Consider the following 19,779-nt stretch of genomic DNA (forward strand, 5'->3'; position numbering starts at 1 on the left):
GTCACTCTTTTAAGGAGATTGCTGTTATTAGACACTAATCTGTGATTGATTGGTATCTGGAGGTTAGAGCAGAGGCTGGGAGAAGGTGAGGAGAAATACAGATTCTCTTGAGATAAGGTCAGACCCTGCCACTCATGCTGCTCTCTGATGTTATCCAGACATCAATCTACACATCAGCAACCACAGCAATGTCCTTGGAGACACCCAGGCATTTAATGCTCCTAATACTTACAAGTTAGACTGCAGTGGAATTCAGTAAGGGACCTTTTAAAGACAACATGTCAATATTAAGGAAGTGTGTTCACTTTAAAGTCTTATTCTTAGTACAGCCCTAAATAATAACATAGGACCCACCTACCTGAAGGACACATCCTGCTGCCCTACCTATTGTTCTGACAACTAACTGCATTAGAACTGCCCACCTTAATAATCTTCTTACACCATGTGCCTGTGTCTCTGGAAAGCTATTCCCATTCCATAAGCACCCGAATATATTTGTGCCATCCTTCAGGGAAATACTTACAACATGTCTGTTTTTAGTTTTGGTTTCATGGTTTTTGTGTTGGGTTGTTATGAGGAGAGGGCTGTTTGCTGGTTCCTGGGTACAGGTGAGACTTTTGGAAGTTATGGTACCCTTACACAATCTCTGCTCACAGGTCCCAGAATAACAGGATGTTTCTGCTAAAATGATCAGTGACCAAAGAGTGTAGACTATTCTAAAATGTGGACTTTAAAATTGTTAGCCCCCTACTGAGATAAATGGGCCAGTTCAGATTTCTCTTAGAGCTTCTGTCTGAGATGATCTACAGATGAAAGCAGACAGTATTGTATTGGGTTGTGGTAGATACATTTTCTTCAGAACTGTTAGGACTAGAAACATAATTGTTTAAAAACAAAAGCTTAAATTCTACAGAAGCTGATTGTGCCACTAAAGAAGGGATGCTACCATATACTGCACAATATCCATTCTTACTCCTTCTCAATACAACTCTCATGCCTTCACTTGGGATCATTCTGTGACACTGCACTCCATATTCTTCACAGTGATATTATGATGATATGATTATAGCATAATTATGATGCATTTTATACAAGATAAGTCATGTGAGGTGTCACTGGAAAAGTTATAATTTTCTGAATATGATTATCCTCTTTGTATGCACATATCACTTTTGTATCTGAAGTTATAAATATTGACTATGTATCTGTATTTCAAATATAGTTACACCTGGGTGATGCCCACTAGGCAAGATGCTTTCAGTCTAGACAGTGGATGGGGAAGGGCCTATTCAGGTAATGGGTCATTAGGAAAAACAATAGGCCTTAGGAGAAGCTTATCCCCCACCTGGTGAGCCCTCTTGAGAATGCTACAAGCATTCTCCTAAGGCCCATTTCCGGTGGGTCAGAGGGCTCAGTGGTACCCCAGTTCCAGGTGGCAGCCCCAGGGAGAACCCGTCACACTCTCTATATAGGTATGTTGTCTTTTTATTGTCACTTTGACATTATTTATTTCTGTTTAGGAGCCCATTGGGTGGTTACTCATTAAAACTAAATATTACACAGGAGGAACTTCATCAAGAGAAAACTGGAATAGCTGACTGTGTGTATATTAAAGAACTTGTACTAAGGATCTTTGTATTCCTAGAGATTACATTATATCTTTTGTCATGAGCTATTAAAGGTAACATTACCTGTCTAGATTAGCATTTTCACTATCTTTGGCATTCACTCCACCCTTTTGATTACATAAAGGACCAACTCAAGTTTCATTTGGTCACTAAGCCACGTGATTAGAGACAAACAGATAAAAAGTTGCGACACTGTTCTTTCCCTAGTCCCAAGACTGACCAGAGCAGAGAGAGGGAAAAAAACAGCAACTGAGAAGTTAGACAGAGAACAAGAAACTGAGAGGTACAGAGCTAAAATGAACCTTCTCCCTAGCTTTTCCATTGAGACCTGGGCTCTCCTGATTGCACTGCTATTTCTCCTGATACTGTAAGTATAATTCTACACCTTGCTTTTCTACTTATGCTGTTTTCAAATTCTTGAAGGAGCGCCACTGTTAATTTAAATGTTACTGGTCTTTTCACAGAATCATATAAGCGTAGGGCTGGAAGGGACCTCAAGAGGTCATCTAGTTCAGTCCCCTGCACTCAAGACAGGACTAAGTAATAACTAGACCATTCCTGACAGGTGTTTGTCTAATCTGCTCTTGAAAACCTCTAATGCAGTGGCCCCCAAACTTTTGAGAGTTATGCCCTGTCTGCGCCCTCCCCAGAGCCAGGAGCAGTGCTGCAGCTCCGGGGAAGTGGGGGGAAGGGATGTGGCCAGGGGTAAGAGGGCCAAGGTTGGGGGCTGCAGCTGGGGGTGGGTCTGGGTCCGTGTCTGGGGCCAGGGCCAGAGACGGGGCCAGGGGCTGAGGCTGGGTGTGGGAGCAGAGCTGCAGCTGGGCCGCAGTGGGGGCTGGCAGTCAGGCTCACGCCCGGGGCTGTCAACAGCTCCACTCCTGCTCCCACCCTCAGCCTTGGCCCCGGGCCGAGAATGGAGCCAGGGCCAAGGGCCGAGGCTGGGGTGGGGCCGGGAGCGGAGCCGTGCCGAGGCTGGGGACAGGGTCAGGCGCGGGGCTGGGAGCTAGCACCACAACTGGGGGCGGGAGTGGAGCAGAGCTGGGGATGGGGCAGAGCTGAATGGCGTTCCCTCCCCACCTCCCATGGGGGCTGGCCCAATCTGCCGCATCCCCGAACGTGCCTCCACACCCTGCTAGGGCAGGGTGCGGAGTCATGTGCTGCCCTCCCCCCAGGGGGCTGCAGGGGCACATTGGCCCCTTCCGGGAGTGGTGTGGAGCCGAGGTAGGCAGGGAGCCTGCCTTAGCGGCAGCCACGCCACACCACCAACCGGGAGCCGCCAGCAGTAAGTGCTGCCCAGCGGGAGGCCGCACCCCCAGCCCTGAGCCCTCTCCTGGAGCCAGCACCCTAAACCCTCTCCTGTACCCCAAGCCCCAGCCCTGAACCCCCTCCCAGAGCCAGCACCCAAAACCAGCCCTGAGCCCCCTCCCGGAGCCAGTACCCCATACCCCCTCCTGCACCCCAAGCCCCAGCCCTGTCCCCCTCCCAGAGCCAGCACCCTGTACCCCCTCCTGCACCCCCTCAACACTCTTCCCCAGCCCGGAGCCCCCTCCTGCACCCAAACTCCCTCCCAGAGCTTGCACCCCTCACACGCTCCTGCACCCCAACTCCCTGTCCCAGACTCAGCCCAGAGCCCCCTCCCACACTGCAAATCCCTTGGCTCCAGCCCAGAGCACACACCCCCTCCTGAACCCCAACCCTTTACCCCAGCCTGGTGAAAGTGAGTGAGGGTGGGGGAGAGCGAGTGGCGGAGAGAGGAGATGGAGTGAGTGGGGTGGGGCTTTGGGGAAGGGGCGGGGCCTTGGGGAAGGGATAGGGTAGATCCTGGGTTGCCCTTAAATTCAAAAAGTGATCTTGGGTGTAAAAGGGCTGGAGACCATTGATCTAGGCTATATTTCCCTAGTTTGTTTATGAGGAGGTCATGCGGAACAATATCAAAAGCCTTACTAAAGTCAAGATATACCCCAATCTACTGCTTCCCCCCATCCACAAAGGTTGTTACCCTGTCAAAAAAGCTATTAGGTTGAAATATTAGGATATGGAATGTTTGAAAACAAAAATTCTATATCCAGAGGATCCCCAGCCCCTGAAATTCTGCATGGCCTCTCTGGTTAGTATATTTCAAGACATCTGGACAAATGGATGGTTCACCCATCCTTAACTCAAGGAGGAGAGATTTGGCATATTCTCATGAATTGTTAGGATCTGGTTACTAAAACAAATTAACACCAAACCCTTGGGATTATTAATTATTTATTTAGCAGTAGCTGCCAGAGGGCCCGGCTAGGTTTGGGGCCCATTGTGTTAGGTGCGACGCAAACATGTAGTAAGAGATGGTCCTTGATGATCTTACAGTCTAAAGGTTGCCCTACAGAGAGGATATGCAGTAAATGGCACGAGCTCATGCTATTATACACACACGCTCTGCAAGATCAGTGGAAAGACAACGCAAGAAAACAGCATCCATGAGAGCAATTTGGAGGGTGGGAGTGGACAGCAAGCCAGTGACATACCCTGAAAAAAAGGCCCACATTTCCTTTCTTACAGGCCTGTGCTAAGCCCACTAGGCAATGCTAAACCCCAGAGATCGCTGTAGTACAGTGGTGAGCAAGTATTCCCTGTAGATACAGGTAAACTTGGACCAGATTCATCCAAACTGGCAAATGCTCGGCAAGAGTTCCCCACATGCAAATTGAGGATAGTGATGTTTCCTTTTTCCTCACTCTTTGTCAGTCTTGGCTGTCTGGACTGTAAGCTCTTGGGGACAAAGACTGTCAGACAGTGTGTTTGTAGAGCACCTATCACAACGGGACTGATCTCAGCGGGGGTTTCTAGGCATGACCATCATACAAATACAAAGTAGTAATAATAAAGAGAGGTGTAAGTTACAGCTCCCTACCCCAGTATGGCTCCTGGTGTCCCAGGGAGGAGTCACCTGGAAGAAAGGCAGGCTGTATGGCAGCTGGTGTTCTGGGCCAAACAAAACCTTTGATACGGTTTCCTTGACAAAAACTGGAGCAATAACGTTCATTTAGTGACAAAGCTCTTGCTTGGGAAGCTGGTAACCTCCATCTGAACACAAATACAGTATTTGAAAAGCACTTTCAACACAGCCAAAGACAAGCTTCAAAATGCTGCAGCCCAGATCTCATAGAGAAGCAGAGAGCCCTGAGGTAGGAGTAATAAATTTACAACACCAAAAAAGGGTGCTTCAGAGGAGAGAAATCTGCAAAGCTGTCAACAAAATTCAAACAGAAACCCAACAGACTAGGCTCCCCAATACACCACTGCGCTAGCATCAGGCTAAGCACAAGGAGAACAATACATGAAACTCAAGAACAGCCTTCACAAAAGCCCTGCTCAGGACTTAACTTCCAGCTCCAGTTTGATTTCTCTGCAAAAACTAAAAATCAAACAAACAAAAAACGTAAGCTTTGTTCTCATTTCATCATTACTTTGTGGCTCCTCTCCATGAGCTGGCAATGAGCCTAGAGAGGCTTCTCTTTTGTATTTTGCCAATGGATCAAAACCCCCATTTTTACTGGAGCACCTATTCCTTTATGTGAGGCTTTCTTTTACCTCAGGGCTATCTCTCTGAAGATTTGTGGTGCAGCTGTGAGGTTTATCACTAGCTATGCTTATTAAATAGCTTTACGAAGCACAAATTTTTTGGACCACACTTTCCAGCTTCCAGAGTGGGTGCTTCATTCCTGAGTAAATGCAACAGCTTCACTTCCCCTGGATAGGCTTTGAGATCTTTCAGCCCCAACATCACTGCAATTATTGTCCTGAAGCCTTCAGATTCTTCTGTTATTTTTGCAGATATGGGATCTGGCCATTTGGTTTTTTCAAGAAATTGGGTATCCCTGGGCCAAAGCCATTGCCTTTCTTTGGAACTGCCTTGGAGTATCGTAAAGTGAGTGTTTGAAGGCTTCTCCTGGCTCCAGAAATATATGTCCGTCATCATACAATAGCTAGATTTGTACACTGCATTGATGAGTTCTCCTGTGTGCTAAGCTCTGCCCTTATGCACAGGGTGTGTAGGACCCAATGCAGGATAACATTTCTGTAATGCAGATTATAATGTGAAGGGCATGGTGAGCCCCGGGGTGACTGCCTAAACCAGGTGAACACATGTAGGTGGCTGGTTTGCTGTCACTATTTATTGAATTCCTTGCAAACAGTTTACTTAGAAAGAAAAGGAGTACTCGTGGCACCTTAGAGACTAACCAATTTATTTGAGCATAAGCTTTCGTGAGCTACAGCTCACTTCATCGGATGCATTCAGTGGAAAATACAGAAGATGTGGTGGACAAGTACTCCTTTTCTTTTTGCGAATACAGACTAACACGGCTGTTACTCTGAAACCTGTCAGTTTACTTAGAGACTCCTTAACCTCAAGCATGATATGCCCCTAGAATAACTAGATCCAGCTATGTTCTTAAAGGATTCTATCTCTCACAAAGACATAAGGAGTCACACAAGTCTTAGGAGCTGCACACAGGAGTGCTTGGCCTGGCTGCTAGCTCTAGATGTTTAGTCCCAAGACAGCCCCATTCCCAGCCCCTCCCCTGGAAACCCTGCTTCTTTTCTAATTCTATTTTAACATTCTCTCTCTGCAGGGTTTCTTGGAGTTTGACGGTACATGCTATGAGAAATACGGGAAAATCTGGGGGTGAGTATGTTGACCAACCAATACTGTTTGGTAGTCTCCTCACATTATCCTATAGTCGGAATCAAAATTGGAGGGTGAAAAAAATCCACTGGAAGAGGAGATCTCAAAGGCCTGAATCCTGTAACTGGACCCTGTTCTCCATGTGGAACCCCAAAAAGGTTAATGGAGCAGCGCCCAGATGCAAGCATCCATCCACATGGATCTGATTGCAGGATCCATGCCACAGACATGCTATGTACATGTTAATCTGAACTCTCACATGAAAGCTGTTCCATATCAGATGCAGACTGCCAGCTTCTGCTCCCACTGAAGTTAATGGCAAAACTACCATTGACATAAAAGGAAATTTGTAACTTAGAAGTCCAGTTCTCCTGGACTGCAAACTGTAAAGGAAGGTATATGTATTCCAGATACTACACAGATATGCTGTTATTGTACACAGATCCCAGTTCTACCAAATCTGTTTCTGTCTCTAACCCTGACCTGCTGAAGCGTGATACGTTTGCATTACCGCTGCTCTTACTCTACACTGGATATTCCCTACATTTGCCACTGCGGTTATTACTTGGGCTACATGATCTGGTATCTTCTGCAATCTATCCAACTGGCCCTTATAACATTTTTCCATCCATTCAAAACCCATATAAATCCACATTTATCTTACGTCCATTATAGGATAATAAATCTTGAAAAATCTGGTCTTAAAACCATGATTTAAAACAAGAATTCAAGCCAATCTATAGGTGTATTTCAGTGCAACCTGCTGAAAAGTTTTAAGTACGTGAATCAAAAGGATGGAACAAATTTACTGCTAACATCATAACAAGAGTATAAGAGTCTGGAAATGTATAGTCCAAAGAGTGAAAGTGAAGGTACCTACTGCCTTTAGGATTCAGTAGCTCTGTGTTCAGTACCTCTCATTGATTTTAGAAGATGTTTGGCCTTCTACAGGATTGGACCCTTTCTTGAACGTTTGTAAAAAAAAAAAAAAGTGAAACAATCCTTTTGTTTTTACATTGTGTGATAAGTTACTGTGACATCCTGCTGAACATTATTTGCTTATGATAAACCTTTCGTTATAATTCAAGTTATGCATGACACCATGTGAGGGGCTTGTATCACAGAAAAATTTGTACTGTTGATCGTTTGGTTTTGGAAAAGATTTTCCAGTACAAATCTCTTACAGGAAAAATCCTATTCTAGGTCCAGTGAGAGGGGAGGGATTGATTTGAGAAACATTGAAAGGAATAAACGTTTTACTTGGGAAAATGAGGAACTGTAGAGAGCTGTCTACATGCATTTGAAGGGCATAAGCACTGAAGAGGGAGAGGAGTTTAGGGCGGCAGACAGAAGTACAACTAGGAGGAAAGGGATGAAATTAAATGAGCATCACCCATTTAAAAATGACACCTTGGCCTGAAATCTTTTACTTACTAGTGATACCAGTAGCACCCAGATGACTATAAATGAAAGAAAGTCGAGAAAAAACAGTATTTCTCTCTCTCTGTAGCTTCAGTTTGTTAACTATGTGCGTTTGACAGCACTTTGTATATAGCCTAAAACTCCATTTAACTTACTTTTTTTGAAGTGACTAAAATATGATGCTGGGTCTCTTTCAGAAAAGATACAGGTAGGCTGTCTTTTAGGGATATTTATGTGTGTGTGAGAGAGATTTTTCAGACAGGCATAGTCTCTCAGAGAAAACATTCCTGCAGTGGCTGGAAAAGGCAGGAATATATGATCACCTGAAGGCCTTTTCCATCTCTCATTTCTATGATTCTGTATATCTGTATTTCCAGTCAGTGCACTTTGCTTTAGAAGCTAATAAAGACTAGGATTTGTAGCTATCAGAGAAACACCAGTTTTTCCACTGAATGCATCCGATGAAGTGAGCTGTAGCTCACGAAAGCTTATGCTCAAATAAATTGGTTAGCCTCTAAGGTGCCACAAGTACTCCTTTTCTTTTTGTGGATACAGACTAACATGGCTGCTACTCTGAAACCAGGGAGGAAGGAGCTTTTGTTTAACTCCTGACTTTCACTGACAGTAGTTAATCATGGATTTTTATTTCTTTTCCCCCATAGGTTTTATGATGGCAGGCAACCTGTGCTGGCTGTCACAGATCCTACAATAATTAAAACCGTGCTGGTGAAAGAGTGCTTCACCACCTTTACCAACCGGCGGGTAGGCTTATAATCATTAATATTCATCAGAAAGATGCAATAAAGCCATAAGAACATCAAATACTGTAGTTAAACTCTGTAGGGATACACAAGATATGTTTCGGAGATGCATTCAGAATGAATGCACAGCTGGCATTAATCTAAGTGGCCACTGCATATCCCTAAAGGAACAAGGGAGCAGGGGGACCTCACCTGGAACTGGATCCCCTGGCTCTCAGAGAAAACTGTTTGACTGCACTTTAAAAGCTGCTTAGGTTGTTTATTTTTATTTATTAAATAAAAAAAAAGTTCTTAGGACAAAGTCAGCTCTCAGTTACACCAGTATAAACGAGAGCTGAATTTGATAGTGTGTGTGTGCACGCAAGTGCATGAGCACCAGTCTGAGTTAGTGTGTGTACATTTGTAGAGGTCTCCCCCAGTGCGTGTAGAGTTGGTGTCTTCTTGTGGGTATATCTGCCTAAGTGTAACCAGTGTGGGGAAGTGTATGTGTGTGTGTACATGGGGCGGGAAAAGGATTGCTTTGTGCACTCTTATGTTTAGTAGAGAAACCCAATAGCTTCTTGACAGCTATAAACTTGCCTTTGTCACCCCAGAATTTAGGTCTAGTGGGAGTGCTGGAGTCGGCTGTCTCCATGGCTCAGGATGAGCAGTGGAAGAGAATTCGTACAGTGCTCTCTCCAACCTTCACCAGTGGGAAGCTAAAGGAGGTAAAACCCAGAGGACCAGGCACACACTAACCCTCGGGTCAGTGCACAGGTGGCATTCAGGCTGAGATAGTTATAATGGTCTGGTCTCTTCAGTCTGATTCAAATGATTAAACTGGTCTATTTCATTTGTGCCTCCTAATGTAAAAAAAAGTAAAAAAAAAAAAAAAAGAAAAAGAAAGAAAGAAAGGAAAAAGGATTAAAACAAAAAGCCCCTGACAGTAGAAACAGATCAAGTCTGTAAGTACTAATGAACCTCCCCTCCACTTTTCAGAAGCTAGGCTTAATGAAGAAGTAACATTTGGTATGTTTAAGTCATGTCCTGTAATGTGTATTTCAGATGTTTCCCATTATGAAGCAATACGGGGAGGTTTTGGTGAGAAATGTTCAGAAGAAAGCAGAAAAGGATGAGCCTGTGGACGTTAAGGAGTGAGTAACTCTGCCAGGAACAGCAAATCTTGTTAGCAACTCTTTGGTTCGTTCATTATTGGCAATGCAGGTTGTTCTTTGGATGAACCAAACTTCTGAAGTGATGAACAGGACTATCAGAAGGGCTAAAATGAAATTTAAAAGGGAAAATAGAGGTTAAATCTCAAGAAAATCTCCCTGGGGTGAAACCTGTGGAACATTCTCTCAAGGGAACTGGTGGACGCCCCAAAGTTTGGCACATTTTAAACTAGAGTGGAAAAAACACTATAAAATGTAGCATAGGGAACAACCCTGCACTGGCAAGGAGTTTGAGAGGATGGTCTAACAGACCTTTACTATCTCTAAGGTCTGCGATTTAACACCTGAGGACCGAGACTTGGAGGTCAGACAAAAATTGTTTGTAAAGGTGTGCTTCCATGAAAGTTCTTAGATGGTGAATTCTTTGGGGCAGAGACTGTGTTTTTTTGCCTGCGTTGACCCAGCATGTTTGGGCACTACCGGTACACAAATAATAAATAAATAAAATATTATTATTTGATTTTTATTTATTTTTGACAGCTCATTTATTCTACCACTTGAGCACACAGATTTAATATCAGCTGTCAGCAGAACTAGGGCTCCTAACCTCTTAAAAGGCCACAGCCACTTGACAAGATATTCACAGGCCCTTGAATAGGTCTGATTCCACCAGAGGACACACACATAGGCCAATACATTACATTGTGTAGTATCCAGAGCAAGGCTACCAGAGTTTAGATTCTGAGCGCTGTAGGTAAAACTTCATGAAACTCTATTCCTTTGCCTTTAGATGTTCTACTTGTGTTGAGTACCTTGCCCCCCCTTTACAACAGCATAAAGAAAAGTCTCATGAGAGTTTTCTGTTCTTTAAGGAGATGCAATATAGGAAGGGAGGGAAAAGTTGTAATTACCTATTTCAAACCTTAACTCTCCTATCTGTGTTCTGTTTTCTGTCTTTTTCTCAGCATCTTTGGAGCCTATAGCATGGATGTTGTTACTAGCACTTCCTTCGGTGTGAACATTGACTCCATGAACAACCCCAAAGATCCTTTTGTCAAAGAAATCAAGAAGCTAGTGAAGTTTAACCTTTTTGACCCACTCTTCATTTTGATATGTAAGTTGTCTGTTGCTCACTAAAAATTCCGTTAAAATGTTTCGTTTGGAACCGTGACTTCAGCATCAGAATGAGACAAGTGGTCTATTGGTTATACAATACAAGTGGCTATACCTGAGCCTATAAGCCAATGACAAGGCAACTTTACTGCCAAGGATAAAAGTCTCAAGGGTCACCTGAGACAAATTCTGCTCTAATTTATACCCATACAATCCCACGGATGAGAATCATCTGGAGTTATGTAAGTGCTAGTAAGCTCAGAATTTGGTCTATAGGTTGTGGGAAGGATCACAATACTGTGGGGAAGGTTTGGAGATGTTTGCTGGGACATGAGATGTTAGTGAATATCAGAACGTTGAGGTCAGTCTGAAATGACTGGAAGAATTTCAAAACTTTTAGTTTATTTTCATTCTGGTCCATATCGCTGTAGCATTGGTAGTGCAAACTGGAGGAATGTCCTGCACTCGGAATGTGACTCCCCAGTCTCAGTGACAGCGCCTCCAGTCAGACGTGGTGTGAAATAGTGGAATGCTCCTTTCGCTTTCATTTACATTTAGGGCTAAATTATATCATTTGTGCAGAAACCTGAGAAGAGGGAGCATGGAGCCCATCTGCCCCACGAGGAACATGGTGGCAGACAGGCCCTCAGTGAGCTCCCCAGTACACAGGAGAAATGATCAAACAGAGCCATCATTTAGATGCAGCCTCATCTTTCTAATAAACATTTTCAGTTGTTCTAATTAATATTTTACCATAGATATCTTAGGTGAAATGGACTTCTATTCCCTGGACCTTGCTTCAATCACAGTTATTTTTGTCTCTCTTCTAGTTGTATGCCCGTTCCTCATTCCCCTTCTTAAGAAGATGGATGTGAATTTTTTCCCCAAAGATGCCATAGAATTCTTCACAAAGTCGATCGCCAGAATGAAGGAGGACCGTGAAAAAGAGGCCAAAGGGGTTAGCAGGACTCTCCCAGTCATGATGCCAGAGAACATTCTCTATTCAATTAGCCCAAGAGAAAAACACTTACTTGCTTGAGTTAGAGTCCAGCAAAGGACCACAATAGTGTGTGATATCTCAGGCTATATCAGGGTAACACCCATGCAAACTGGATTGCAGTTTGGGTGTGCAAAGATTACGATTTACAGAAAACTACCCGTAGGAGTAGACTTGGAGAGCTGGAGCAGACAGAGGGAGAGACTCCACTGAGCAAGCAGTAGAGCTGTGCACCAATACACAGTGCAGTGTCACTGATATGGTGGTATTCAGGAGCACAGTCCCCAAAAGAGGCGGTCGTCACTCTCCAAAAATGACAGAATCAGATTTATCTCCCTGCTGGACTTCACCTCCCCCAGAGTAATCCTGTTTTAAGGGAGCTACTTGAAAAAGTCACTTACTGAGATGTAGTTATTACTTTCCCCTAAAATTGCACAGCTACATTAATGAGGGTGCTTTGCAAAGTGGACAAAAGTAGTTTAGTTCTGCAGTTGTCATTCCTTGCGACAGCAAGAGACCAAGTCTGCTGTCTTGGCTGACATCTCTCTGGGACTGGGCAGATGGAACCCTCCCAGAAGCATAAGAGTTTCATGTTTTGAGCCACTGTAACAAGAAAGGCATTTACATTCTGCTGGGTCCTCTCTGGCCACTCCTGGGGACTTTAAAATACAACCTTTGTGTTCTGAGACCCATCTTTGTGAGCCTTCCCTAGGGGATCTCTCACCAAACCAGCTCTCCACTGAATGGTTACTTCTTTTCCCAGGGCCGAGTGGATTTCCTACAGCTGATGATCGAATCCCAGAACTCTAACATTAGCTATGAAAGCAATGGAGTGACTCACACATATAAAGGTAACACCATAAAAATACTCATACTTGTGAGTGCCTTTGGGGGCTGCCGGAGTGAGGGGAATAGGAACAGGTGTCCTACTGGAGAGGAAATAAATGGTTCATCCCGCCGTCTGCAGCTGGGGAGAGGAATCGTCGACTCACCTGGACTATACATACATTTTTGTCCAGCACAGAGTTAGATGGGGACAAGTGTTCATCCCTTTTATGCAACACTTTTTCCACAAGTAGAATAGAAGACATGCATTCCAGGCCAATTCCTGCTGTATAATCGTTAGCCTTGGCCAGTGAAAAATATGGAGTTGGTACCTGCCAATATGGTAAGAGGCAAAAGCCAGCTCTGCTCCCCAGCTATTCGTTTGCATTGCATCACTATTCACAATTCATTTAAATACAACTGCTTCAATTACAGCTTGGTTAGAAATATCCTCAGTTCTTCTCAGGACTGGGAGATAGCAGGTGTCCTGTGACATTTATGTAACCACAGAATATTTGGGTTAGATAACCTGAAAATGAACCACAACAAACTTGGCAGGAACCCATGTTTTGCTTTGTGTGTTCTGCATACACTAATCAACAATGCCAGAGGTTACAAAGCAATCATTAGTCCCTGTTTAATTTTCCCACCAGACCCATCAGCCATGCCTATGGGATAATAACAGTAACAAGAATAATAATAACAACAATAATAAAATAATAATAATAATGATTATTTTTATTATTAAGGCTAAGATTTTTGTCAGGGATATTTTTAGTCAAAGTCAGGGGACCGGTCACTGGCAATAAAGAAAAATTAATGGAAGCCCATGACCGGTCCCCTGACTTTGACTAAAAGTATCCCTGACCAAATGGGGAGCCCAGCTGCGGGGTCCCCATGCTGCCTGCAAAGATTGGGCAGTTGCGGGGGCGCTCCGAGCTCCAGGGTCCCCCTGTTCAGAGCTCCAGGGTAACCCTGCCACCTGCAGCGGCCAGGATCTGTGAAGGATCCCCAGTGCCCACGGTGGCTCAGAGCTCCGGGGTACCCCTGCAGCCGCTCGGAGCTTCTGGGCTGCCTCCCCGCACAGCAGCCAGGAGTGGGAGGGGGTGGGGCCCTGCGGTGGCTGGGAGCTGTGGGGTAGCCCCCACTGCCTGCAGCAGCTCGGAGCTCATGGCGCTGTCCATGTCCACTGGGAGCTGCCGCCACCTGTATCAACCAGGAGCTGCCGCCACCTGTATCAACCGGGAGCTGCGGCCCTCTTGCCCACATCTGCCGGGAGCTGCGAGGGGAGCCCTGCCACCCGCATCCGCCAGGAGCTGCAGGGGACCCCACCGCCTGCAGCCACGAGGAGCTGCAGGTCCTTCCTGCTGCAGCGGGCGGTGGGGGGACCCCGCAGCTCCCGGCCGACAGGGCTGAATTGATGGAGGTCGCTGGAAGTCACAGATTCCGCGACCTCCGTGAATACTTTTTAGCCTTAATAATAATAAATCGTTGGCCATCTATACTTCGATAAAATACACGATGTGCAAAGAGCGCAGCCTATGTGCTGTAATGTTTGGCCTCAACTTTTCTACCTGTTTTCCTCTCTTCTCACAGGCCTGACTGATACTGAGATTTTGGCACAAGCGTTTATTTTCATTTTTGCTGGATATGAGCCCACCAGCAACTCCCTTTGCTACCTGGCTTACAAACTGGCCACCCACCCTGAAGTGCAGCAGAAGCTGCAGGACGAGCTAGACTCAGTTTTACCAAACAAGGTAAGAGAATGTTGTATGCTCAGTGATTGCACAGAGCCTCTTTAAAGCCAGTTTCTTCCCTCTAGTTAAGTCCAGTTAAGGAGACTGTTCTTTAAAGACGTTAAATACATGTGCTAAAAAACTACCATTTAATAAATACTGACTCTGCTATCCTGTGGAAGCTCTTGGTGGGCACACTTTAAGAAAGTTCTGCTTTCACTAAAAGGAGAGCCAATAACTTGCTTCCAAAATGGCATATGTTCATTTCAGGTGTGTTACATAATGTACCATGTATAGAATATACCACTGCAATCTTGCAAACTCCGCACCATAACTATTACACGCATAATAGCTGTTGTGCATTTCTCAAAATCTCCAGATGACATATGAGGGGAAAGGAGGCTGAGGGGATGATGAACACGGATAACAGTAGCCTGGCAATAGCAGAGATTACAAATCAGTCTTTAGTACAATTTTTAAATCCCCAATCTCAAACCCACACCAGTAACTCTGCCCATGGGACAATAAAATAAATCCTTACTGAGTCATATATGTATATTATACCAATATATACAGACACAGAGACACACACACACACATCTTGTTTTTCTTATATCTGCTTGTCTATATATTTTCCCCATACTACCCTTTTTGCTACCTATTTATCTCGCTCATCAGAATTCACACACTCCGCAAGGGGCAAATTACCTCAAGTTACTTTAACTTGCTAAACAACAATGAATTGTTTATGAAGCAGTAGCAAAGGGAAACAAGGAGCAATCAGGAGTAGACAGTTATGCTCATGGAAAGGAGATGCTAGATGGGAGACATGGAGTATTCTTGGAACAACTCAGGAAATTCATACCATTATTCATGGGTACTCATATTATGGTGTTTGTGATCTCTTACACTGGACTTCTACATGTCTCAAGAGATGCCACTTTTCAGAAATGCATTGGCCACACCAGGAGTCTCAGAGAATTGCTGATTTTAAGTACAAACTTTGTTTGCAAAAATGGGCAAAGATTTTCAGTAACTTACATTATTTAGGAAAGGAAAATTAAGGTGAATTCTTAGGTTCACACTGAACGTTCAGTTCAGCATTGAATGTAGAATGTGCACTGTAACAGATGAGAGGGAAGGACATGGTTTCCACACTGATCACATGGAAATCTGATCTAGACTCCCACATGCCAACAACCTTTTTCCCATTCCCCTGAAGGCTCCTCTCACCTACAATGCCCTGATGCAGATGGAGTATCTCGACATGGCAGTGAATGAAATCCTTAGGCTGTTTCCTCTTGGAGGACGACTTGAAAGGGTCTGCAAGAAAGACGTAGAGATAAATGGACTGACCATTCCAAAAGACACTGTGGTTATGATCCCAATCTCTATTCTGCATTGTATCCCAGAATACTGGCCAGAACCAGAGGAGTTCAGACCGGAAAGGTACAGAATCTATATCAATAGGGAATGAGCAATATAATTATCTCTTTTACCGATATTACTTCATTCCTAAATATCAGTCTCTTACAAAGAAATTCTTGTTGTGTTTAATCTTAACACCTGTTTGCCAATACAAAAGCTGGAGAGGATTCATCATTGTGAAGACACACCACTCATAGTTAAGGCTGAGTTGAATTTTGCACTTACAGCAGGGATTTAACAACTCTGTTACACATGAAGAATACAGCATATTCTACTCAGAAGTACAGCACTTCCTCTCTGAGTACAGAGTGAGCTATCTGAGATTGTGCAAGTACATTGGTTGATTAATTTAGGAGTTAAAATTAATTTAAAAAATTGGTCCTTTTGAGAAATTTAGCACCCATTGTCAGACTATTTCTTTCTCCCATCTCAACAACAGAATAATACTGACACTTCAAAACTTCCCATATAGTCAGAACTCACTGAAATCTTTTCTAGAAACTACATTTGAAAACCATTAGGCTTAAAGGTAATTTTTCCCATTAGTATTCATCACTGAAAGTTTTTCCTTCAGAAGGGGTTGGCTGTAGAGAATTCCACGTAGAACTGCCCTCTTTCAAACTGATACCATCTCCCACTGGTCTCAGTGGGACTGAGGTCATACTTGCCCACAGTTAGATGTCATTTTCAAAATGGCTACCTATCTCCCATTGTTCCCAATAGGACTGAAACAACAGGCTGCTCTTAACAAAGATGTCTGCTGGCGACATCAGAGAGATACTTGGCCTCCTTTTTCTTTGCTTCCCTAATTTCTTTCTTACACTTGTAACTGGAATCAGGTTCAGTAAAGAGAACAAAGAGGTCCTGGATCCATACACGTACCTGCCCTTTGGAGCTGGTCCCAGGAACTGCATTGGAATGAGGTTTGCTCTCCTCTCCATGAAAGTTGCTATCGCCAGTCTGCTGCAGAATTTCACCTTCAGACCCTGCAAAGAAACCCAGGTGAGAAACCCAGATTTACATTTGAAAACTCAGATGTGAAAACCAGATGATTATTCACTGGAAAGAATGAATTAAAAACAGTTTTAAATACTTTATTTGGGTAAACAAATGGTAGATGATGAAAAATGAAAAATAAATGTGCAACACAGATGTTAGAGCATAGAAGTGTAATACATAGCAGATTGTATATTGCATGCCTGTGTGTAGTATACAGTATTCTAAGATATATGGTAGGAGTTATTCTATAAGGGAAAAAATAGCAACCAAGGAAACATTACAGGACAGAAAGGAGAGGAAAGTGGTTAATCAGCGTTAGTGATACCTTCATTCAAGTACATTAGTCTGGGCCCATTGGGGATGGATGAAACTTCCATAACAAAACCCCAAGCAAGGAGTAAACTCTCCTGGACTGGGGCTTTGATAGAAAACCAAAAGTATGTCCAAGTTTGTAAAACTTATAGTAACGGTGGGGCAGGTTTTGAGTGAACCTGGACTGGATTTTGGGCAAACAAGGGAAAACAAAGGCATAATGTCTCTTTGATAATCTGTGTATATTTTATTTGCTGGGCTACAAATGTTCTTTTTTCTGTTAATGTTGCAGATCCCGCTCAAGCTGAATTCCCAGGGATCCCTGACGCCAGAGAAACCTATTGTTCTGAAGTTAGTCCCCAGAACTTATACCACACACCCAGAGGAGTAAGACCCAACAGAGTTCACAGCAGCTCTCCAGAGTACCAGCAGATGCTTTACATCATTGGGTCTCTCCCACAGATGCAGAAGAAGAGCTTCCGTTCATTCCAAAGGCATTTACTAAATATCTACATAAAAATTGTGACTGTCAGAAATGTAAACCTGGATAGTGACTGTAAATAGCTTTTATACCATCAGATTTAGAGAATGTATATAAAGGAAAAATTCTACTGAGACACAGCTCTGCTTCTCTGACTCCTTTCTAGTGAGATTCCTCCATCTGGAGAGGGAATTACTGTCTCATCCAAGAGGCAGTGGGAACTTTTTTGCTGGAAATAGAAATCACTAGAGCTACTGGGGGCAGGGGCGGGTGAATGCCAAGAGTTTTGTGAGTTGTACTGATATTTGAAGAAGTGTGTATGAACTGTTGGGCTGTTGAATTTACTGGGATGTGGTGAGATTATCCTAGAAACCAAATCTCTCTTGGGTCATATGTTAATGGAACAAAAGCATGTAACATTTACAGAGAACAGAATTAATCAAATGTTTGTTAAACATTTGTTGTTAAATCACTTCAGCCTTGAAAAAATATTCAGTCTGGACCCCTGAAATTACCCACATACAGCATCTTCCATTTAATTTACTGAATTTGGTCCTTCATTTAACTTGATCAAAGCTTCCGTTCTTACTGTAAAATGTATTACAAATAATACGACTCCTACCTAGTATTTTGGTTAAATGGATCACTTTAGGGCAGGGTTATTAATCTGATCACTAACCACTAGCCATTTGACAATGAACAAGATGACTGCAATGAAAGTTGCACTATTTAGGCATTGTTATTGACACTGTAGGCACTGCTATGTGCTAGGCACTCTGTGATATGAGCCCTACTTATTGTATGGGTTGCAAGATCAACCACTTAGTAAGGTCAAACTGATAGGAAGAGATCCTCAAGATAAGAGGTAGGCATCTCACCAAATAAGGGTAAATCCATCCTCATCATCGTATCCTCTCATAATACTCCACACCTGAACGTAGCCATTATATGAAGAACATACCCTCATATCTCAATGTCTGTACTTTGACATGCTAACCTTTTACCCCCGATCGGGGATATTGCAGATTATGTATTCCTTATGCCATCTGATCCTAAACCGAATTTTGCACCCCTTGATAATCTGTACCTTATTCCCTGATAACCAGAAACTTCTACGCTTAAACTCTGTACCATTTTTTTTATTTTAACATCATCTTAATAAAATTATTAAATCTATTTTCTTTCTATCTTGTAAGCCACTTAGTCAAGTGATTCAGATAAATGTGATAACAAAAACCTAGCCTTTTGGGCACATACTTGATATGCCCTTTCCACAGAACTTGTTTTGGTTGGCGTAGGATGAGGTAGAATATTCACAGCAAACACACAAAATATAACTTACTAAGTTCCTCTTTTGGGCAAGAAATGTTTCTTGTGTTAATAAAAATCACTAGAAACAACATGTCATAGGTGTTGTAATGATGCTCACTCTATAATATGGTAACACGCTAGGCTTGTCTACATGAGAACACTCAGGAAAGTTAATCCAAATTAACTACATGTGAATTAAAAGTGGAGTAGGTAAACTGCATTCGACTGCTGTGTAGACACTATATGCTGTTCATTGTTTCAAGAATGAAAAATATGGATAATTCTCCAGCAAGGGCCAGCTATGACCTGCCAGCACTAGCACATGGAGTCATATATATGTAACAAGATAACATTAATACATCTTCTAGAAGAAAATTACATCCACAGTGGCTTAGCTACATAAAACTGCTTTGCCAATGCAGGCTGCTCCCTGCATATACCAGAATTTTCTAAAGTTCTTTGTTAACCATCATCGCTTTTGGCATTTATTCAGCTACCAAAAAACTGTCTAGGTATGTGATATGGGTGATCACTCTATCCAATCTACTAGCCAGCTAGTTACCCTATTTATGTGAGTTTATTCCTTTTCAATCCAGAGACTCTACTGTCTGGGCTGCAGCATCCCATTTGTTTATCTTCTGCATACCAAGAAGTCCATGTTAATTCACAACATTAACCGTAGAGACTGGGGCGGTCAGAGGCAGGGTCAGAGGCAGGTGCTAAGCCAAAAAACATTGGAGCTGCAGTCAGCATCAGGGGAAGGGGCATAAAGGCAGGGACCTGGAGTGAGGCAGAAAAGCAAGAACCGGGAACAGACAGGGGTCTGGGATAAGGAGGGCAGTAGTCAGGTAAGTAGGCAGGGTCAATAACAGTACCCAGCCAGGATTCACCTAGTTGCTCAGACAACTTCCTGTGCCTCTTTCTGGTTTAAATAGTGCATCCC

General features: G+C 43.4%; 1 protein-coding gene across 1 annotated transcript; it reads left to right on the forward strand.

Moving 5' to 3' along the window:
* Positions 1–1,846: 1,846 nt before the first annotated feature.
* LOC311527117 (cytochrome P450 3A9-like) lies at positions 1,847–18,669 on the forward strand. The gene is made up of 13 exons (XM_084640760.1): positions 1,847–1,995; positions 5,448–5,541; positions 6,248–6,300; positions 8,385–8,484; positions 9,077–9,190; positions 9,528–9,616; positions 10,600–10,748; positions 11,578–11,705; positions 12,508–12,595; positions 14,166–14,326; positions 15,528–15,754; positions 16,573–16,735; positions 17,337–18,669. The coding sequence occupies exons 1-13, from the start codon at positions 1,925–1,927 to the stop codon at positions 17,433–17,435; spliced, it is 1,536 nt and encodes a 511-aa protein (XP_084496886.1). The 5' UTR covers positions 1,847–1,924; the 3' UTR covers positions 17,436–18,669.
* Positions 18,670–19,779: the final 1,110 nt, after the last annotated feature.

This window comes from Lepidochelys olivacea (assembly GCF_965140295.1).
Source record: "Lepidochelys olivacea isolate rLepOli2 genome assembly, chromosome: 10".
In the NCBI taxonomy this organism is placed as follows: domain Eukaryota; kingdom Metazoa; phylum Chordata; order Testudines; family Cheloniidae; genus Lepidochelys; species Lepidochelys olivacea.

Bases quoted from the DNA above. Each gene is read 5' to 3' on its own strand.
- LOC311527117 (XM_084640760.1), top strand. From the start codon at position 1,925: ATGAACCTTCTCCCTAGCTTTTCCATTGAGACCTGGGCTCTCCTGATT. The intron at 9,617-10,599 runs GTGAGTAACTCT...TCTTTTTCTCAG, and splicing joins GAGCCTGTGGACGTTAAGGA to CATCTTTGGAGCCTATAGCA. The intron at 10,749-11,577 runs GTAAGTTGTCTG...TCTCTCTTCTAG, and splicing joins CCCACTCTTCATTTTGATAT to TTGTATGCCCGTTCCTCATT.